Source organism: Ischnura elegans, chromosome 7, assembly GCF_921293095.1.
Source record: "Ischnura elegans chromosome 7, ioIscEleg1.1, whole genome shotgun sequence".
Classification (NCBI taxonomy): domain Eukaryota; kingdom Metazoa; phylum Arthropoda; class Insecta; order Odonata; family Coenagrionidae; genus Ischnura; species Ischnura elegans.
This window is the reverse complement of record NC_060252.1, coordinates 35,237,997-35,261,662: the sequence shown is the minus strand read 5'-3', so window position 1 is coordinate 35,261,662 and position 23,666 is coordinate 35,237,997. Positions and strand designations below refer to the sequence as shown.

The 23,666-nt window shown below is 39.2% G+C and overlaps 2 protein-coding genes across 4 annotated transcripts in view; both read right to left on the bottom strand.

Moving 5' to 3' along the window:
• The window catches only part of LOC124162110 (proteoglycan 4), a 673,012-nt gene that overhangs the window by 97,134 nt on the left and 552,212 nt on the right, over positions 1-23,666 (bottom strand). The window lies entirely within an intron of this gene.
• On the bottom strand, positions 6,559-9,342 carry LOC124162111 (piggyBac transposable element-derived protein 2-like). Its single transcript, XM_046538506.1, has 2 exons — positions 9,106-9,342; positions 6,559-8,720 (listed from the first exon to the last, which is right to left on the bottom strand). Exon 2 carries the CDS (start codon positions 8,715-8,717, stop codon positions 6,903-6,905), a length of 1,815 nt encoding a protein of 604 aa, XP_046394462.1. The 5' UTR covers positions 8,718-8,720; positions 9,106-9,342; the 3' UTR covers positions 6,559-6,902.

Genomic DNA, 23,666 nt, shown 5'->3' with positions numbered 1-23,666 from the left:
ATGCATATTTTTATAACAACATGCAGCCTACTTGTAAAGTATGAAAGGTTTGCTGCAAACTGTACATTTATTTAATAATTGGATAGCAGGAGCCCTTGAAGTAACTGTGGTAGGGTTATGCATAAGTTATTCAAACTTTATTCATTCTTCTCTAATTATAATTTTTGACTGTGAAGCTATGTTCATAATCAGTGATTTCTGAACATCCATTCAATTTAAAATGGCAATGAATACATTCTCAATGGCATTACCATAAAGACTCACAGTCATCCCTATTACAATATCAACTACACTATTGACAGCCAGTATCAAAATATGTTTCACTTTATACTTCAATGGTAAGGGCTACTTGGTGTCATGCAATAGATTTTGGTATCTCTAATGAAGAAATTTAAACTTAGTTCTGTCCCTTATTGAAAATTTATTAGCCAGAGATTATGGATTTCATGAAACATATTGCTTCTTAACAGTATATGTATATATATAATCATAAAAAAGATGAGATAATTTAAAGTTATGAAATATCTGCTGCTAGCTGACAATTATATGGCTCAATTCTTTTCGTGTCTGTAACACGAGTGGCACATGGCTGAATATACCTCCTCATTGTGAATTTTTTAATATAACTGAAAATGCTCTATAAAAACACAAAAATCATCAAAGGAATTACCATGAATTGATCATAACAATGACATCATTGTGACAGAAGCCTCGTTATCGTTTTAATGAACACTGATGTTTTTTTCTATTAGACGGTGGTTGGTTATAAATTCTGTTATTTAAATTATGGCCATGGTGAGTACTTTGAAAACGGGAAAGGCTTTGATTATTCACAACTTGCAGGCTGTTCCTAATTCCGTAGGGAACGCAGAGATGATAATAAATTAGCGTAACGGCCATACTAACGCTAAGAAGATATATCTTACTGCAAAAGTATGATTAAAATTTATCGTCATTATGATTAAATTGTAGCCTCAAAATGTTCCTAAAATCGCTCTGGTGGCGTACTCAATAGAAAACCATTTCAATTGGTTTCACAATACAAATGAGAATCTTCGTTCTCGAATAATAAGCACAAACAAGGTTAATCTACCACTATTTCTTGCAAAGGGACTCCACCTTGATTCAATCCATTAACAAATAGTAATTCATTATCTCCGTGTAATTTATGGTTTACACAATTAACACTTGCACATGCCAAATATTCACAGATCGAGGCGAGTATTTTTATTTTAACGACACACTGATGATTGACCATAAGATCGTCAACGATTAAAACCGAAAATATTGGCGTCATCTTCGTTTTCAAAGCTAACCATCACTTCAAAACAAACGTAAACAATTCTTTCGCCACTCTCCAACTCGATTTTTTTCAATTTTGACTTTCGTTTGTTTCACTTTTCGCGATCAATTGTTGGTATGAGAATTACAGTAGCTGCGCTTTCCTCTCGTAAAAGTTCCCATCAGCCAACCGGCGGTAGGATTTGCTTTATAAAACACAACCTCTCGTTAAACTCCACGTTACCGTAATCTCCTCGTCAACTTAACGTGAGGTTTAACCAGACATTATAAAACCGGCCCATAGTAAACCAAAAGGAACTAGCTTGAGTTAATAATAAAAATAAATAATAATATCAGTTGTAATAATAGTAATAACCATGGTAATAATTATAACAATAAAAATGACTAGGTTATTAGAATTTTGTTGTTACAAAAATATGCCGATTATTAGCACGTGCTCATGTAGATCAACTCCTAAATTAGTGCAAACTACATTAAGTTCTTTTACGAGGGCTATTTTTTGGTATGAAATATTTTTATCCAATGATTTGATGCCGAGATCTCACCAGCACTAAGTAGTAGTACTATTGAGATTTAGATTGCGTCGACGGTTAGGTCATTTCGCACCACTACTATACACTTGAATACAATAGTGATAGAATTAATCTTTCTGAGGAGTTAGATATAAGAAAGCACATTGTGAATGCAATTTTAGCTAATGAGAATATTTTTGTCAAACATTCCCCCTGAAGTTGAGTGACGCTCCAACCCTACCTCAACCACCGCAGAGGTCCCAGAACTTCCTTAAGCACCCTTTACCCTACCCACTCCGCAACCCTCTCCTACCAGCACGTAATAACAACCAAATAAAAAACGGATTAACCAAAATAACAAACTCTGTACCTGAAGATGTCGCCTTTGTTACGAAACCGGTCCGCTTAAATAAATTCTGTAAAAAAGTACCCACGCTTTTTAATTCTTTACTGGTAATATTAGCAATAATGGGCGCTAATTAAACCTTACCAAAAACGTCCTACCACCTCCAGAGTGTTTTTAATCGCAGTGGTATTTTTCCATTTGAAACATATAATCACAACCTACGAAATATATTTTTGAACAGCCTGTTTTTGAACAACAACCTGGGAAGGACTCCTGGCACTAAAATCTACGAGAAAGTCTCCGATCAAATCTCCCTAACAGCCTTTCTCGGAACCCAGTGGTTTCCCTTCGTCGTTACGGTGGATGAAGAGCACCTCTTGTTTAGGTCCCTTCAGCCCTCCTGACCGCAGGCACTCCTAATTCCACTTTAAGGGCCCAATTTCTTCATGCGCTCGAATCGGAAGGAGGAAAGTCGTCGTGTTGGAGATAATGGGGAGGGATGGGTAACACGGGATCAACTGCCACCTCTAAAACACGAAAACGGATCTAATGACGTCATCCCGTCGAACTCACAATAAACACTCGCAATACTTTGGTCAAAGCGAGTGTTGATTGAACCTTACGAATATATTTTATTTCGCTCGTACCAAGTTTGCATTGCTCAGCCTGTTCCCTCCAGTATATTTTCTTTCGCTAAGATGTTTTTTTGCTGTTTGATCTTGAAATACGTTCGATTTAAATGGCTTTGTTTACCGCGGCGGATTTTTGCATCTGCATTTTTAAGGCGACAAAGGATGACTATAATGATCCGAATCTCAACGGAAGTACCATACCCCTTTTCACATGTAATCAAGATTGGATTGGAAAAATCCTAATTCACATCGTCCCTGATGGCTGTGATTCTTTAATTAATGCAATAACGTTTTTTCACTTGCTATTTATTTCGATAGGAGATTTTTCTCAACAATAAAATTAATGCCGGCCTCGGTGGCGGCGGGGTTACGTCCTCGCCTGCCAAACAAGAGGTCGCGGGTTCGAGTCCCGCCTGGGTCTCGACAATGACAACCATGCCCCTATCCAGGGCATGGTTGTCATTGTACGTTTAGAGTTGTTACATTTGTTGAATACCCCGGTATAAAATGGCCAATAAGAGCTGTATCCGGTGGTTTGAGAATAAAATAAAATTAAAAAAATAATGATAGTGATGGAGAAAAGTATTCAGATTTTAATTAATTAATTTTTTTGTATTATATTTGGCAATTTTACCATCTACTATCATGGTATTGATGCTGGGAGTACCACAGTGTTAGCTTCAGCTTTTAGCCACCGCGAAGCAACCTTGAGCCCTATTGTTAACAATACCACCAATAACTACCTCCTCCCTAATTAAATTTCTCTGAACGCAATGGTTTGCCCACGAATAGTAAAACAGAGGATTTTGTAAAAATCCTCTAGATGTGTTGTAATTCACTGTGCATTTAAAAGCGTTTACAAAAATTTCGTCTTGCGTCTCTGATAATTAGATTGGTCTAAATTTCACGGAGAAATAAACGATAATTGGAGCTATCTTTTAAATGGAAGGCCCCACGATTTCATGTGAAAGATTCTACATATTGAGAATAAGTGTATGGTAAACTGGGGTTTGGTGGATTTCTTTCCAATTGATTTTATAATATTTATTTTTTAACTTAAAATTGGGAAATTTTAGACATTGTGATTTTATAAAACAATGAATAAAGTCAAAATTAGTGTGTTCAGTTTCTCCATAGTTTCCGAGTTAGCTGCGTCTATAGAGTGAACTGCAATCCATCGCTGCTAAAGTCTCAAGCAATGTATTCCGTTGTTGGTCTTTATGTCTATTCAACCGTATAAAAAGTTTTTTACTCCTTATCTTAAGTTCAACACAAAATAAACTCACCTTGACAGAAAGAGATTTTTCTTTTCTAATACTAGACCGATGCTCCACTGACGCTCAAATACTATTGAGACTACCCTCTAAGGAGCAGTATCAACGTGCCATCATTGGTGCTGCGCCAGTTATTCCTCGTTTTGGATTAAGTGCTCAGCGTAAACGTGTCCTTTATGCTATTCAGTCAAAACCGTGCTGCGAAAAATTATAAAAACCTAATTAGAATGTAGAAGGACAACGTATAAAGCATTTACGGGACGGGCTTGGCTCTCCTATACAGTTGCGCAGCGAGGGCGAGGTTTTGGGGAATAAACTACCCCCCTAGACCTCAGGGAAATTTTTAAGTTTAATCCATTTCACTTAATTGGATTAATATTACTTATATTATAGTGTATGTATCAATAAAATATCCCTCAGAAATCCGTAAAACTCACCATTTATGTATCTGAAAAATTTTCTAGGGAAGGGCCATCGCACCTCCCGCTTACCCTGGCAGGGTTCCCTCACACACCCTCACACACTCGCCACTCCCCACATTTCACACCCTATTTAACACCCTCGGACCTCCCAGTGCTAGTTGCGCCTAAAACTCCCCCCCAGCCTTAATCTCTAGCTGCGCCCCTGCTCCTATATTTAGTCTCATTCCCTTTGCCCTTTGTATGGTATTGTATTTGGATGAGTTGACTGACAGATGAGGTTGGATTCTTCTTCCTCATAGGAAAATCCACTAGGATCGCTAGTACATTAATTGCTTATGCTTGGTTGCGCCAATAGCAGCCCTTCGCTTCTATAGCGTTGGGGTGTTTTTCACTCGTCCCGTCCCTTCCGTACCTATTCCTTCACATAGGCGTCGGCGGGCTCCCATCGCGGCGGCGCCTCTATCCTTTTTCCTTCCCTTCCTTCCCCTCCCCGGGTGTCTGGGCGTATAAGCCACGGGCTTGGTTCCCGGCCCCGGTGCGTTGTATCCTTGAAGTGCTCCCCTGAGCTCTCACACGTTGACAGATGATGTCATTTGCGCTATGAGGGAAGGGTATGGAAGGAAGGATGGAGAGAAACCCGGTGTTGGAATTGGCCTGCTCTTTACAAAAGGCGCCAAAAGGATCACGGATCAACGTCCCCTCTGACAGACGGAATGTTGCGATTGAAATGTCCTCCACACAACACTCAAGCAGGCATCGGGCAGTCTCTGAAAATTCTCTGATTTGACCCTCAGAGTCCATGGAGAGGGAAGCCATCACTCTAGCCACCACAGCAACCCAATTCCCGCCCTTCATTGTTACGGTAGATGAAGAGCATCTCTTGTTCAGGTACCTTCAGCCCTTCTGGCCGTAGGCACCCCTAATTCTTCTTTAAGGGCCCAATTTCTTCTCGGAATTCCTTCGAATCCAAACGAGAAAGTCGCCGTGCAGGAGATAATACACGGGGAACTGGGGATCCGCAGCCATTTCAAATGTTGGAAATGGATTGAATCACGTCGTTCCGTCGGAATTGTAACTCTCGTTATATTTTGGTAAATACAGGAGTAGAATAAATCTTGGAAATTGTTTCTCGGAGTTTGAAAGGTTTAAGGTAGATTCCATGGTAGAGTAAGAACGTTTGGAAGGACTTTCTTTGCAAAGTGCACTTTATTAGCTCTGCACGATGTGTTCTTCAATTTAAGCTCTGTACTCTTAATTTATAGGGCAAGTCGTTGCCTTATATCTTCAGGTTTTTTAATTTTTTCATACCATTGAATTATATAGAATTAGTATAGTACTCTTAGTAAGGTTCACTATATGTACACATGTTAATCAGACACAAACGTGGTTTCATAATATAGCTATATCTTCAGGTAAGATGTAGCTGTTACGACACCCTGGTTTCGTCAAACATGTATACCTAGTAAACCTTACTTTTTATGCTCCTATGAATTTTTAAATTAAGTACCTCTAGCACCACAAATATAAGATCGTTGATATGCCATCAATTCTATAACTACTATTGTATCTTTGAATCACACGTATTCTCCGAAATTTATTTGCATGAACATTCTAAATTTGGTCGTTGTTTGTTTGAAATCGATTTTCCTGCTTTTGCTTATGTATTGGATTAATTTTCTCATAAAAGATTATTAAGGCAATGCATTTGTTGTTGTGATAGGTTAATAAGCAATTTTAATGTGTGTTTATCTCGAAATATCGTGAGAGTTTTTTTGGACGCCAGAATTTTTTTGGAATCAAAATCTTTATTTCTCGAATGGTGTTTCCTTCGCCTGAAATACGGGCGTGCCTTGGAAATAGCAGCAAAGCTTGCTTATTGGAGGGCGAATTGACAGAGGAAGCCAAGTAGCCGTACCAATCCGCCATTACTTTGATTTACGGAAGCCAAAAGATTCCTGCCTGCCGAACTGGACTCCCAAATTGGACTCCTTGAAGCGTATCGCGGTAATCCTGCTTTCGCTCTAAGCCAGTTCCTACAGTCACTGTAAGAGAGACCCCATGCTATTAACCCTTTCCAGTCCAAATAATGAATATGCAGCAAAAAAATTTATTTACTGCACTAAAATGACTTTGAAAGTGTTATATATGTGCAGAGAATCTTTAGTGCGTTCAAATATATATTAATACAAAATTTCAGACCTGATTCCAAATGGAATCAGTGGCCTTTTTGAAAGCAATGATTTCCGTTCTAACTGAAGTTTCATTTAAATAGTATACAGGTTTAAAACAACATAAAATTTGTAAATAATGTACAAATTACATTGTTAAATTATCAATTTATTTAATAAAACAAATTTTTGAACTTCATGTAGATTACATATTACCTTTTACATGAAATACAGGGGACAAATATATCATTTTACATGAAAAGTTTTGAAACAGTTTTTTTCGTTGGAGAAGCACAATGGTAAGTTGCATTTCTCGCACTTCACTCGCGTATAACTTTTTATGCACAATTTACATCTATTTTTAGTATTTACATGCAAAGGCCAATGATCAATCCCATCGAATCGAACATCGGCCACCGGCCGTGGTGTAAAAGTTCTTTTCGCCACTCCTTTTCCCTCCACACTCGGTGATGAAGATGGTCTTCCTCTCTTATTAGAGATATTGGGACCAAAGTAGAGTAATGCATGAGCTACAGATAATTTGAACTCAATCAAGGGCATATATTTTTCTTTCAATTGCTCACAATGTCTGCGGTATAACAGCCAAGCATTTACAACACTGAGGTCGATGAAGTGAAAAATCACCCTGAGGTAATAACGCTTCCCTTTGAGGTTTGTTCTGTAAAGTTCCAGAAGCATATCTTGTTTATCGACTCCTCCCATATGCTTATTGTACGCACGAACAATATTTGGCTGTGGCACGTCTATGTACCTTTTTTCTGCTACAGACCAGCGTCGAACATTTTCCACAGGATGAGCCCCAACAAAGTTGGAAATTAAATACACTGGTTTATTGTCCAGCCATTTCAAAACAAACGTATTTTCACTTTTCTCAAGTCTATAATCAAAGCTACCCCTCCCTTGTTTTTTCAACTCCTTGTCACTTTTCAAAGTGCATTGCCCTAGCCTATTTCTACGGATAGTTCCTGCAGCTAAAATACCATCTTTCCTTAGTTGCGAGAATAGTTTAGGCGAGGAAAACCAGTTATCACAATATAATTTGAAATTTTTGTGCTTAGGGATATTTTCTGCTAGCCGAATGACAATATCACCACTGATTCCAAGACCAGATTCTTTTACATTAGTTTGCTTGCCCAGATAAATTTCAAAATCATACACAAATCCGCTAACCCCTGCACGAGCAAAAACCTTCACTCCCCACTTGTGTGGTTTGCTTTTCATATACTGCTTCAATGCTGTATGAGCTTTCAAAGGAATCATAAATTCATCCACTGAATTATGCTCTTCCGGTTCCACTTTCAGGAAGTTTTTCCTTAGAGCATTTAAAAATGGCCGGATTTTGAACAGTTTATCGTAAGCAGGATCATCACGGGACAACATATTGTCATTATTATTAAAATGTAGATTACCTCGCAAAGTTTTGAATCTATTGCGAGACATGACATCTGCAATTTGACCATATCGCGACTTTTCACTCCAGAACATGGAGTAACTTGGCATTGTGACAATGCTCATAATCATATGAATTCCTAGGAGCTGATGTATTTCTTTGTCATTAGTGTTTACATTTTGGCATTTTTCCTGCACTGAATAGAGATTAGTTTGCTCTACAATATTACTTATCATATCATTATCAACAAAAAGCTTGAAATATGAAAATGGGGTGCTAATTTCATCAGGAGGTGGTGAAAATTGAGAGTCACATGAGGAATCAACATAACCTAGGTCTTCATAAGTCCATAATGACCTATTTACTTTTCTCTGCGATTGGTTCATTAGATGCGGATAACGTTGTGCCAAAGGCATGTCATCATCATCACTATCATCACTACACTTATTTACTTCAAAAGCAAGTCCGACATCAGGGATGTTCGGAAAACCCTGTACCTCGGTATTCATAACGTCAGGTCCGACTGCTTCTCTATTCAAAAGCCAATCCGGGTTTTCCTCTGAGATGTCTTCATCATCTGAGATGTCAATATCAGAGATGTCACCTTCTAAAATGTACACTATTTCCTTAGTCGTCAATGATGTCGCCATCGTCTGAAATGGAAATGATTCGGTGAAAATAAAATCTATTTTCCAAAATCCCTGTGGCTTTACTAAACATAAATACACTGAAAAAACAATTAGACAATTCCGTTCATGAGATATTCAATTAACACGTTCCGTCAATTCTAATTCGTATTTAAAATACCAACTATTTCGTTGGATCTCAACTAATGAGCTTACTTTCAGTAAAATGATGCTTTGCAAACTCGGTCAAACTTAACACATACATCTGGGCCACTGATTCCAAATGGAATCATGTTATATTTTATAAAATTACAAAGACATTTCCTCTCGCAGAAGCTTAAAATCTCTTATAATCAATGTCAAACAATGTCGAAAGAGCTCTTAATTTTTATGGTCAAAATACTGCACTTACCTCCGTTTTTCATTCATGTAAAACTCCGCCGATGAACTCCGAAGAATACTCACAAGCACATGTGCAGCAATCTTCATCAATAGCTGAAGATCGTATTTATTCTTGAACGGCGAGTCATAAAACCTGGTGGTGGCACTATGTACTACGGCCGCTAACGCTAAATAGAGTCCGCGGGGGATTTGAATTGATGCTCGAAGCAGGAAAGCGACGTGATTCCATTTGGACTCACTGGACCGGAAAGGGTTAATAATAGAAAACTATACGTGTTCGAATGCATTAAAAATCATCCTTTTAAAATGAGTAACATAGTGAAAGAGGTCCAAGATTTATAGGTAGATGGGAACATGGAAATCTAAGGTGCGATTAAATTTGCTCTCTCTCGCTTAAAATTTTCTTCTGAAAGATTTGGGTTATTATTAAACTTTTAAGGCCCTATTATCGAGCCGTATCCTTTCTCACAGAATCCTGGCAGGAATAAAAAGCTCATTAAAGTAATTGGGACGACTTCATTTTCGTCACAGCCTTTTTATTCACGTAATTATTTCGCATCGCCCGTACGCAAACTAAAATTCCTCTTCAATTAATCATTGTGCACCCGTAACTAAGATGATTTGAATGTTTTACCCTCACATAAACGACAGAATAGTTTACATTTATTATTTTACATATTCTTGCTGTAAATCGACAATGAAATGGCAAACTTCATTGTGATACGCAGTATGAAGCCAAGTTGCTGCATTTAAAAATTAATAGCTGCTTTCATAAGTTGAAAACTTTTTACCGTTTACTGCCATTTTCAGCATCCATTTGACATCATCATCCCGTCATGGTATGCATATTATATGAATAAATTTCTGACCCACTCAAATGGAGTTTTCGTAATGAGATTGTGGAGTGAAAGTGCTACCTTAACGAAGAAGCATTTTCTTGATAATAAGAAATATAATTTTGTGGTATTCATTTAGTTAACGGTTGGCTGATGGTCCAAGAGTGCCCATTCTGTATGTGCGAAGCTTTCGGACACCCACACTTAAATCTTCGAAGTGCGAGGCTTCTAGTGAAATGAACGGGACGCACAATCCTGAATGAGTGATCTTTTCATGCTTTCGGCCATGTCCGGGGCGAGTCCTACCCTCACCTATCTTAACCAACCTTCGGGTTGAACCATTAAGTGAGTGAAACCAGTTTTACTGATGACAATACACTCAATACATTGTTTCCTACATTACAATAATATTTTTATAGTCAAGATTGAAATCCTTCGAGTTTTCAATGAAGGCTTTCAATCTTGACTATAAAAATTTTATTGCAATGTAGGAAACAATGTAGGCAAAACTCGAAGGCAAAATACCGGTAGGAAGACCGAGAATGCGCTGGGACGATGAAGTTAAGAAGGATGTGAGAAAGATGGGAGCCCAGCTGGATATGGCAGGCGACCGTAGAATGTGGAGGCGCCTAGTTGGTGAGGCCAAAGATCTTCTAGGTTTCGAATGGCCACAGGAGTGAGTGGGTAAGGTTGAAAGCATTTCAAAAAGCGGTGCCACCGAAGAAAAGTGAATTTTAAATTTAGCCATTTTTCTCTCAAATACGTTCATGTTATAAAGTAATATATCGAGTATTATTATCCCTTGCTATCGAAGAATGATGAAAATAAAATTAATTGACCAAGTAAGCAATGAGGAAGTGCTAAAAGGAGTAGGAGGGGAGAGAAGTTCTCTAAAAAACCTTAAGGGAAAGATGGGGCAACTTAGTTGGCCACATTACAAGACATGATGGCCTGATGAAAAAAAATGTAGAAGGAAGGGTAAGGGAAGGCCTCGAATGAGTTACATTGTGCAGGTTATAAAGGATGAAAATGAGAAGGAAGACGTCGCCATGAAAAGATTAACGGAATGGAGAGCTGCGTCAAATAGATCTTAGGATTGTTGACGTATTATGATGATGAAGTACTTTTATGTTCCCCCAAAATGCGGGGAAAGTTAGTTTTCGAGGTTCAGTTCAATAGCATTATCTCTTGCCAAAATGTCATTTAAAATCGTGTCAAGCCGATGGAGGGAGTTTTGACTACTTTATCCCCTCCCCCGTTAGTATGTAGAATCGACATCAAACTCACTCTCAATTTCCTTTCGTAAAGACGCGGAGCATCTTAGCATACACCCAAAATGAGAGATGGCTGATATTTTACACCCCCTTACCTCCCCCCATTCCACCCCATTCCCTTTTGACATTTTCTCATTTCTTGGCGTGTCTCCTCAAAGCGACGCTGACGACGGCATCGCCGCTCGGCGGTCATTGCTGGAGGCTTTTCCGCCGCAGGCTCGTTCTCTTCGTCACTTAGCAGCCAGCAAAGCCCATCTCCGGTACTCCCACCCCCTCCCACCCTCTGTCCGTCATGAATGTCCATTGCGAGGGTCTCGCGGAATAATAAGGGAGATACTTGCGAACTCTTGTTCCACGAGTTTCTCATTTATTCCTTCAAGATCTAATGTCAACGGTACTCTCTGCTTGGAAAATTCTAATTGAAACGTATAAAAATCATTTATTATATATATGAGAGATTCCATTATAAGTCCTTAATTTTCGCACTTCATTTGCCCTTGAATTTTGAGGAATGTATTATTCATTTTATAAAATAGATTTCTATGAATTGAAACTCAGATATCCCCCAGAAAAGTTTCTTCTTAATGGCCTGTAAAACCTTAATCATACCGAAGTTAGAAACTTTCAAATCCTGTTTAAAACCATTTAAAATGTTACCCCATTCAGAATTCATTAACAATTCATTAAGCATCAAATATCAGCTAACGATACAAGGAAGCTTTTGCTCTCGTTAAAATTGAAATTAGTTGCTTGGCGTTTTTTTATAAAAATTTCCAAAAAATTGGCCATAAAATTAGTCCATTTTTCATAAATTCAATGATGGCTATGATGGAAAAAAATTTTGCAATCATATTTCTCTGCAAATTCTGCAGATAGAAGTACACTCAAAGATTCAAAGAATTAAAAATTACTTATCCATTGAAATTTTTTCCTTATTGTCCTATAAAAACTTAAACTTTTCTAATTTATGAAAATTTGTATCCCTCATAAAACCATTCGTAATTTGACCAAGTTGAAAATTCAATAACCATCGAAGCATATCGGCTATGGATACAATAGATAGCTTTTAATATCGGTACAAGAGAGATTTATTGCATTGCGTTTTTTATCAAAAATCTTCACTGAATTTGTCTATAATTATGCTTTATAAATTCATGGAAGGCTTTGATGGATATAAAACTTTTGCAATGTACTTTCTTTGAGGAGAAATATACTCAAAGGCACAAATAAGTAAGTCAGGGACGAATATCTGCCCCTTTCGCAGGTACTATTTTTCGCTGTCTGTCGAGCATCGCCGAAGACAGGCGGGGAAGCAAGGGAAGTGTAGGGCTGCTCTTAGCTTCGCGTCGTGTGCATTCATTCCACCCCCGTCCACCCGTGGCGTTGTGGTCAGTCAGCGCCCCATGAAACGGCCCTTTGTGTGCCTCAGCCCCTGCGACGGAGCCAGGCACAAATAGAAGATGTCCATCTTCGTCCATTTCGCTTATTGAAAATAAAACAAGAGCAGCTGTAGCAGCAGCGCCACGGCAGTGTGTGCGGGCGCCCTCGGAAGTATTTCTGCCCGTGATGACAACATTCGCTTTTAAACTCGCTACCCTCGGCATGTCTCTTGCTTTTTTTTAATCTCCACGATTATATATCGGATGTACACAGCGCGATCGGGATTGAAGAAACTTTAATTATTTGACTTGATTCACAATCAACGCATCTGGCAGCGAATTGATATGAATAATAAAATTTTTCATTTATGCTCTGGGGTAACCCATAAGAGCAATATAAAAGAAATTTAACTATCATATTCAGCTCATAAGCAATCAATCACATATCATGTAAACAAAAAATTCAATGTCGATAATGTAAAAAATATAAGTTTTAAGGAATTATTGAAATTATAACGTCGCAAGTATGATTATTAGTCACAAGAAGAGAATGCTTTTAAAGTAAGAAAAAGAAAAATTGTAAAAAAAACTATCGTCTCTGCTCGTGAAGGATAAAGTCGGTCGGGGAACGTGAGCTAATCATTGCCGTGGTTGTTATCAAGCAAACTTGCTTTTCAGTGATGAATATCTAGGTCTTAAAAGCGTATGTATGTATCTTTAAAAGATGTTACGGATTACTGCTTGCATCTGCCCTCTCCCTTGAAAGATTATGGCGAAATATTTCATTGTAAGTCCTGGCATTCGCTGTTTTACTGGCTGATAAGTATACTGACTGGTAGATATAATCCTTGATTATCATTAACCCATCCTAACTTTGAGCTACGCTTGTAGAAGTCCTTCGAGAACCATAGGTAGAGGACAGAACAACTTAATCGACCACGTTATGAGACGTGATGGTCCTATGACAATTATCGTTGATGGACAGCTGGAAGGGATGAGCAGCAGGAAGAATTATGTTGGTGTTAAAAGATTAGCCGATGATGAAATTGAATAGAAAGCTACGTCAAACCTATCTTGCTATTGTTGACTATTGATGCTTGATGTGTTGCCAGAGCAAATATTATTTTTCTTTGAAATTTAAAACTATAACCTCATTATTGTCGTAGATGTTAATTTTTTATAGTTGGAATGCAAGGAAATTCTTATAAGGTTATACCTCATATTCCGTGAATTTTTTTTTGTGATAGGAAACCACAGGATCTAAATAAGTGATACGTGGTCAACAAATACGTATTGTCACCGACCGATAAGGAGTATATACAAAATTCACTAACTCATTTTTTACCAAATGGTATTTAAAATTAGAATCTCTAGGATGGATTATTATTACACATTTCACTTCTTTTTTAAATAAAGTAACACCGGTTTCATTGAATAATCATCATAATCAGGCGTAAATTATCATCTAATTATAAATCGGTTAACAAATTTGTGCAAACATGCGCTAAATATGATAAGTAATAGAAATGTATCGAAACATTGGCAACCAATTTTTGCTTACCATTCTGAGACCTATACTCTGAGACGTTATTCATTATTATTATCATTATCATTAATGATGAAGAACGTCTCATCATCATCATCATCATCATAAATCATCTTTCTAACCCAGAGCCGCTTCTGGGAGAAATAAAACAATTAGATTTTTAATTTTTTAAATTTTCTATTCATTCATAATTATTGTTATTCAGCTACATACATCATTATTAAGCTACATATTTCGGCATTAAACTTTTTGGCACAATGAAACAAAATTAAATCTTTCCTGAATAGAGCTGAAAATGTTTACACTTTTGACGTTACTTAGAAGCGCCATTGGGTAAGAATGGGTTGAATAATTGAGGCCAAGAATAGGAAACGGATTTTCATAAATAGATGACGGACATCTTCTATTTTTGTCAGGTAAAAATTACCTATTTGATGATGATAAGTCATCGAAACTCGGGTGGCATTATTTAAAAAAAACGAAGTGGTAAAGTTAATAGCTATCCATATTAGAAACCTTGAGAAGTAACACAACCACTTAAGTTATTATGAGTACACCGGAATTCCAACTCTACTGCACTTATTGATAAAAACGAATGATTGCAAAGAGCGAATAAAGCCCCGCATTTCCCAAAAGCTCTAGAGGAATAATGCTCATGGATCGGCTCTGCACGTGAGTGATAAACTCGGTCGGGGAAACGTGAGCCATTCATTGCCTTGGTTACTATCAGGTGAACACGCCTTGCAATGCCGAATCGCTAGCTCGTTAGAGCGTATAAATGTGTGACTATCTTACGGATTATTGCTTGCATCCGCTCTCTCGCTATAAACCCTGGCCTCTCGGCGGCCAATACATCTTCGGGCATCCACAAGCCCATAATCAGACTTTTCTATTGAGTGACTTGACTCGCAATTCAGGTCATTTAACAGGGAATTGATATAAATGAATGAAATTTTCATTTATGCTACGATTACCCCATAGGAACAAAATAAATGGTATTACATTATCTCATTCTGCTCAGAAGCGATCCAGTATCATATTGAAATATACTTCATCATCATCATCACTGGTCAACAATACTAGGATTGGTTTGACGCAGCTCTCCACTCAGTTCTCCTATCGGCTAATCTTTTCACACCTACGTATTTCTTTTCTTTCACATCCTTCTTTACTTGTTCCATATATTTTGCTCGAGGTCTTCCTTTTCCGTTCTTGCCTTCCACTTGTCCCTAGACGGTTGTCATCATAAGGCCATCATGTCTCAAAATGTGGCCAATAAGGTTGTTCCGTCTTCTTGTTAAGGTTTTCATGAGGCTTCTCTTCTCTCCTGCTCTTCTTAGGACTTCCTCGTTACTAACTCGGTCGATCCATTTGATGTTCAACATTCTTCTGTTGCGCCACATTTCGAAGGCCTCTATCCTTGCTTTCTCCGCGGCGGTCATTGTCCATGCCTCAATTCCGTAAGGGAGCATATCCAAATGTAGGTTCTTGTAAATTGTTTCTTTACCTCCATATTTAAGTTTCCCGCTGTCTTTAAGCTCAGCCGTGAGATCAAAATATTAAATATCGATAATGCAATTAATATAAGTTTTAAGGTTTTTAATCATAACGAACACTCGCAAAAATAGAATTTTTGCATAAAAACAAAAATAAAAATTTTAAACACTGCTGAAATACATGGGTTGGTGAGCTGACTAGAGTGTTGGCTTCCCACTCCATAGGCTCGGGTTCAAATCCCAGTGGTGGCAGCGATTGTTCATAGACAGCCCAATCCCTGCTTCAATGTTGCGTGAATGGCATTTCAAGCTCAACACTCCGTCCGTCGGATGGGACGTAAAGCCGTGGTCCCTTGGCGCCTTTCGCTAAGAGCAGGCTAAATGCGACGTAAGGCTTCTCTCAACCCTTCCTTCCATACCCTTCCGTAATGCCGCTGATAACCTCAGCTGTCGGTCGCCTCCTCCAAATATCGTACCATACCTAAAAGACTTATCTTCTAATGATACGATAATGTTTATCGAATTCCTTCATGTTTTTTTTTGTCTGAAGATTGTGAATTTTGTGTGAAGAATTGTGATGATTTGATGTCACTCGTTAGGGAAATCCAAAAATTATTGTTGAAAGCGGTAAGTTGAAAGGAGTTGATATGTGTATTGCTGCAGTTTTGAAAAATTTGGAGTAGGTCTGGATTGCAACCGTTGGACATCGCAGTAACTCTCTTGCGTGTGAAGAATTGCTCACTATTTTATGGAATCTATTTCCAGATTCTCTTAGTTAGAGTCTGGTTTGGAATACGGAGAAAATAAATGATCCCAGGAAGTAATTACTTCAGCAATTTTTTGGTTGCCAGTTCACACTAATGTTCAAAAAGACTTGGACAAATGTTCATCCCTAAGTAATTCGAAAATTAATATTAAGCAGGAGTTGAAAAGCGTTTGTAGTAATGCGTAGCGATATGCGGCATTATGTAGGGAAAGAATAAACATGTGTAAATTTAACTTTGTAGTTTTGAATAAGTAATAAAGAAACTAATTCTTTCGTCGCCAATTTAATTAAAGCGCGTTGTGGCGAAGTGAGAACTACATGAGGCTGGACCTAGAGCAAAGAACAATAACAAGCCGCGGACAATATGATTCACTTGTCAATGCCATGTTATAAAAAGTACACTTTAAGAGAAAAGAGGGAGAAAAGCTAGGCTAGTGAATGCGGCTGAGGGCTTTGCTTTCGATGTATAGAAATGTGTGAAGCTTCGCAAACGTGTGCATTTTGTGATATTCCCAGATAAGAACGAAAAATAATATATTTTACCGAGTCGTTCCATAGATCCTCAATGCAGTTTCATCATGCAGTCATATGATACAAATTACCCAATAAATCAATTATGAGCATACTTTTGAAGGAATAATTTTAAATAAACCGTACAAAGATTTCCTAACGAAAAAAATTACATTAGAGCGAGAATTGAACCACAGATCTTTGAATCTCCGCAAGTAAGTATTTATGGACCATTTGCCTGATTTCCACTTATTTATTAAAAATCTCAACCTGCTTCGGACTTTATCAAGAGTGTAACGCAGAATCATGAGGAACAGCGCTCAACACAGTAGAAAGTTTTATGAGAGAGGAATTAAAAAAAAAACTTGAGAGGGCAATGGAATTGGATTATGCATGTATCCGGAGGAGGTGACATAGCAGGAATGTAATTGCCGGCCTCGGTGGCGGCGGGGTAAAGTCCTCGCCTGCCAAACCGAAGGTCGCGGGTTCGAGTCCCGCCTGGGTAAGTTACCCTTATCCAGGGCATGGATGTTTGTGATTGTTAAATGTTATCAGCCCCGATGTAAAGGCCGAACAGTGCTGTTTTCGGTGGTGTATGAAATAAATAAATAATGACATTAACAAAATAAAAGTGTTACTTGTTATACAGCAGGCCTCCACTACACCGTGAAAACCATAAAAACGTGAATAAGCCGTGAATTTCGTCTTAAAGCTTAAAAATCTCTCAAAATTGATCGTAGAAATACGATTGACCGGTGAAAAGAAAAATCGATGTTTGGATCATGTTTCAAGGTCGAGTCACGCGCAGACACTGTCCACGCATTTTATCTACACACGTGTATTCGAAGAGCAGTTATTGGTCCGTGAGCCATGGCGACAAATTGACCTTAAGCCTGTGATTGGAAGGCCGGTAATCGGTAAAGTGTCCATTAATCTTAGCGAAAAATCAGACACTTCTTCTCTTCCCTGCCACCCTGCTCTCTCCATTTTCCCACTCACAATCTTTAGTCGGCCCTGAATTTTGCTAACGATAAGTGACGTCATTAGATATAGCACTTTCATTGCTGCGTTTTGTGTTCACGGCGTCTGTTGCCTTTGGTAAAGTTTTGGTTAAAATGCGGCCGATGATTTTTACGTGTCAATTAATATTTCTGCCTAAAACGCCTTATCCACTGACCGTGAATTTGACGACAGTTACACCGTGAAAACCTGGAAAAAACCGTGAATTTTATAATTTAGTCGGAGTGGAAATCTTGGATAGATTTATTCAAGACTTTCTCGCGGAGTTACCAAGTTGATTAGTTGGCATGTAATGCAAACAGGACTAGATTGTCGAGAGTAGAACGGTTTTCGTGGCCGCAGGAGATACATCTTCCGTGTAAGAGAAAGGCATTCTCGGAGCGATGTGAGCCCAGCGGGATCCTGCCTTTTCTTTCCAGGGAGTGAACGGGTAATTAAAATTGGTGATTTACTTTCATGAAAGCATTCACAGGTCAAGGTCACGAGGGCGCTAAAACAATTATCCGGTCGTGCACGCAGAAGTCTTTCCATGTGCACTATTATTTCGCGATTGAGAAAGAAGTGATATTTATAGAGTGACTTTGAAATATTCCTACTGCTATTATGCTGCCTGCACGCTATCATTCCCTTCCACTTAATTTTTTTTTCAACGTTAATTTGCCTATGTGCTTGCAGTGAAACGGAAGTTTATCTAAGAGCACTTTATCATAATAATACAAGGCAATCATGCGCTTATGGTTATACGGCGTTAACGTGCTCCGTAAGGGCCCATTAATTTTAGTATGTTGGGAAAAACCTGATGGAATCTTTTTTTCCTTTCTTTTTCTTTTAAATCACTTCGCAAAGAGATAAAGTCTGCAAGCTGTACTTAGTGGGCTGATTAATAAAAGCAAAGCTCATCAATCACAGTAGTTTCGCATGGTCTTGACGTTTTGACGTCAATAATCGTCTGTAAAAGGAGCATTAATACCATAGGCCGGCGTTATCAGTACTATCTTTCATATTGTTGAAATTATATGCTCGTTTATATATTGCAAGAGCGTAAAACTGCGGTATTACAGAAAGCATTACACAGGTGCTAAAAAAATTACTCTGAGAGCCGCTTGAGATTCTGAGGTTTCGCGCAAGGCTTAAGACTGCTTCAGCTGTAAAGAATCTTTAAAAGAGACACGGAGAAGATCATATATTAGATACCCAATTTATTTCGTGGCCCCCACTGTACTCTTATTTCCAGGCCCGACAGAAAGTCCTGACAGTGGTGGATACATATGGGGGGCGCGCTCCCCCCTTGTGGGGCCATCCGCATTGCCGAACATTGTAGAAATTTTTTAACTTTTACTACTAACCGCAATTGGTAGCTTTTTTATATCATAAAAAAGCATTCTCTTGTAAATGCGTGAAATCAGTTTTAATAAAACTATCTTAAACCTTGCCAGTGACTTGATTATTTTTCATTACGATAAAAGCAAAGGTAGCTCAAAATGAAAAAAATCTGATACTTTCCCGGCGTATGCTGGTAGTGAAGGCTGTTTGGGTGCTCCATCAGGTAATCCCCTTCATGGCTGCCGACGTTTCGGGGTACGCGTCGTACTCCATCCTCAGGGCTCATTCAGCCCGGATACAGATTACCCCGTGGAGCACCCGAAAAGCCTTCACTAGTGGCTCAAAATATGTTTTTCGCCCCCCCCCCTCCTTTGAGTTTTTCCTGTATCCACTACTGCCTGATGATAATAGTGTAGTAATCGAAACACTTGTAGTACGCTGTGACGATCGTGCTACGCCCGCTCCCAGCGGGCTTCCCCCGCTCTTTTCAATGCAGGTCCACAGAGGGATAGGCGCGTTTCTAATTTTAAAATGCAGAAAAAAAAGGCAGGGTCTTATGTACAAATTTAAATGGAATGTTCATGTACAATTTGAGGTCAGAGGACCTCTTTAAACACGACATTGGAAGTAATTACACTATCCTCTGTTAAACGCACATGATGACTCATACTTACGTATCAACAGGAGACTTGAATGTGGAATCAGCCGCATTTTGATAAAAGTAATTTAAATAATTTGAGATATTGTTGCAAATGAACAAATGTATCAGTTTGTGCGCCGTTAACGTCAGGAATATTTACAGGTTTTTTTTGTTTTTTTTTTATTATTTAAAAACTAATTTTAGGAAACAATAGCAATATTTAGGAAGAAAGATATGCCGTCGCATGTTCTCTAATAAATTCTGTGCATTTTGGTACCTCATTTGTTGAGTTTGGTTGCGTATAAGTTGAGAAAAAGGTATCTATACAGTAGAAATAATATATAAGCTGTAATAATAAAGTTTGTGGGCAAACAATATCTTAGTTGATCATTTCCCCGAAGAAGATCTGGAAATATTAAATTAATTCTACGCAGTTGTTAGAGGAGGCGGGTGTGATTACGCTTTGTAAAAGGAAAAAGGCTGTCTGAAATGGGATTTATGTTAGTTCCTGATGACAGTTGCGGGGGCAGGGGGCGCCCCCCTTTGCGGGCCACGCTCGTTCATTTTCCGCTCCCAAGAAGCCACCACTGTCGTCACCCACTGTCTGCGCAGCTCTCTTCTTCATCGCAGTTGGGCCGCAGAGGTGAAAAGTTTTAATTAGCCCCCAGGAGGAGAGCAGCCTCATCTCCAAATGACGAATCGAGGCGAACACGGGCCTTTAAGAAGGGGTCCCTTTCGAAGGTCCCTTATACAGCCCGTTTCCTTTGAAGCGGCGATCATGGCCTCTAAATTGTCCCAATGCTTAATTGGCTGATATCCGAACTTAATGAGCTCCTCATTCAGGGACCATTTAAGTGCTTTCAATAAGTTGGGCGCTTAAATGATTCCGGGGCCTCGCTAAGGATCACTGAATACACACCGTGTCAACATGCCAATTCTAATAAAAAGGGAATTACTTAAGAGAAATAAACATGGGATATTAAATCCTTGATGAATACAGAAATTTTAATATCTCGTCATTTTCAGGGTAATTGGTAACCCTTTTGGAACAGTCTCGAACATTCTCTCGCTGAGTGGAAATAATTTTGTCGTCGAAGATTAAAGACTGCCTGATGAAAGACAGCTAGGCAGGTCATAGAATATTCAAAGTTATAGGCTGCTAATTGGAAAAGTTACAATTGGGAGCTTCAATTTTTTTAATGCAATATTTTCCTGTCATTCCTTAAGAGAACGTATCATTATCCCACGATCGGTCATTTATCGTCACCAATAACTCAAGAAATGCTTCAGTCATCATGTTTAAATGTTTAGGGTGTTTGTAAGAGAATTATCAGCAGCTGTCATCATCACCGGCGAATAATCTTGGTTTGACGCATTTTTCCAATCCGTTCTCCTTTCTCCCAACCCTTTTACACCTGTGTAATTCTTCACTGTCACATCCTCCTTTACATGTTCCATATATTTTACCATAGATCTTCCTTTCCTGTTTTTACCATCTACTTGTCCCTCAGCGATTGTCTTTACTACGCCACCGTGTCTCAAATTATAACCGATTAGGTTTTTATAATGTTTTTAAGTCTTTCTGTCAAGGTTTTCTGGACGTTCCTCTTCTTTCCGTGTAATTTACGGTCGATCAATTAGTATGGTATGGTATTTGGAGGAGGCGACCGACAGCTGAGGTCATTTGCGCCGTGAGGGTAGGGTATGGAAGGAAGAGTGGAGATAAACCCGGCGACGGCATTAGCCTGCTCTTAACGAAAGGCGCCAAGGGGACCACGGCTTAACGTCCCATCCGACGGACGGAGTGTTGAGCTTGAAATGTCCTCCACACAACATTCGAGCAGGAATCGGGCAATCTCTGAAAAATCTCTACCGCCACCGGTATTTGAACCCGAGCCTATGGAGTGGGAAGCCAACACTTTAGCCACCACACCAACCCGATCCCTTCGATCAATTCAATCGTCGTTATGTGTATGTAGAACCCCATTTCAATATCACGGTAGGTCACTCGGGAATTCCACCGGGTCAGGTTCTCCAACCCCATCTTGGCCGGCGTTTCGATATACGAGTTGTCCATCGTCATCAGGGCATGATGACGAAAAAATCCACGATACTATACGCCGGGAAAGCCTGCAACCATTCTTCACATTTCAATAGCCTCCACCCTGACTTCTGTGTGGGCATGTGCGCCTTGTTTTCTCCAGATCACACTCTTCACAACCATTTTCTTTACATAAATTTGACATTACGATCAACTCCTTTGCTAACGCAGTTCGGAAACAGCATTCGATTTATTTTCAATCTTCGCAGGGAAAAACGTATTTTCTATTAGGAGAAATGTGCTTGACCATATGGTAATTGAAAATGAACCAAATGCATGAAATATGTAACCGTTGTAATTTCTTATTATTACTTTCTACTGATGCTGTAGCCTTGTCTCAAAACCCTCTCGTTTTGCGCTTGAGTCCTCAGCATCAGGGATGCCGACTTACAAAAAATACTGGGGGGGCCCAAACCGGGGATCTTGCCCCAGGAAATTTTATAAGTATTTAGTTCTATGCTTTATTTAAACATTTTATAAAAGTCCTATGACCAACATTAGAACCCTGATAACTCGAATCTCGATATCTGGACACTCCGGGGAAAAGTGACAAGCCTGACACATTTTTTCCTCACACCCACAATGAATTTTTTAGGGGGATCGGTCCCCCTCAGGCCCCATGGAGTCGGCGCCACTGCTCAGCATTGTGCTTTTGTAGTGAAGAGGGCCGGCCTGGTCTTAGGCATATCAGCCTCCCCTTACCTATACTTTCGGGAAGGGTGCTTTTGGGTAGGATGGGGCCGAAATGGTTGGGGAATGGGGGGGGTAGTTCGATCTTGTGATTGGCTGACCCGAGCGGCCTTTTCCTTTTGCTTCTGCTCTGGAAACCCAACTGCGTCCCGCCACCATTTCTTTTATTCTCCTCTCCCGAGTTTCACAAATCACCCGGCAACTCCTCAGGGCGCCGTTTTATCAATTCTTACCTTTTACAACCCTTCAAGAATTCTTTTCGACCGGTCTTATACCCTCTCTCCCCCTACTCCCTCATACCTTCCCTCACCCTCTGCTCCTTGGCGAGGGTATAAGGCAAATATACTGCCCGACAAGCGCAGGATGACTGTACATCTACATCTACATAATACCCCGCAAGCCGCCTAAAATGCGTGTGGCAGGGGGTGTTAGTACACCAGCCGTCAACGCATAAAAATTGAAGTGCTCTACGAAGTTGGGACTAGCATTTATTAAAGTCCTTCATGGTTCGGGGGAAAAATGAATTCCCACATATATCCGTTCGGAAATACATCCCTCTTAATTTATCGCTTCTATCGGACCTGGAAATATAGTGTGGCTCTAATATTATGTTCTCGTGTCGCTCCTGTAGCCGACGGTAGGCAGAGTAACTACTTCTAGTCTGCGATTTCACATGAAATGAGTAGGCGCCGAACATTTTTATCAAGTTATCAAGTCATACATTTTTCACGCTCTCAAGTATGTATTGCTTATTTTTTTGATACCTTTATTTCTGTGCAATTGAATTACCGAGCAAGGGCTTTTTGATGACTGCATGTGATTTTAGCGTTAGATTTTTCTACGGCATTACTTTTCTTCACCCTTTTCTCGCCGCGAAAGTTTTTCGGATGATGTTCCGTATGGGATTTAAAGTATTTTCTTGATCGATTCATTTTAGTCTGCGTTCTGTCTAAAGCATGGAAGGATAGACTGAGGCTTTCTTACAATTGC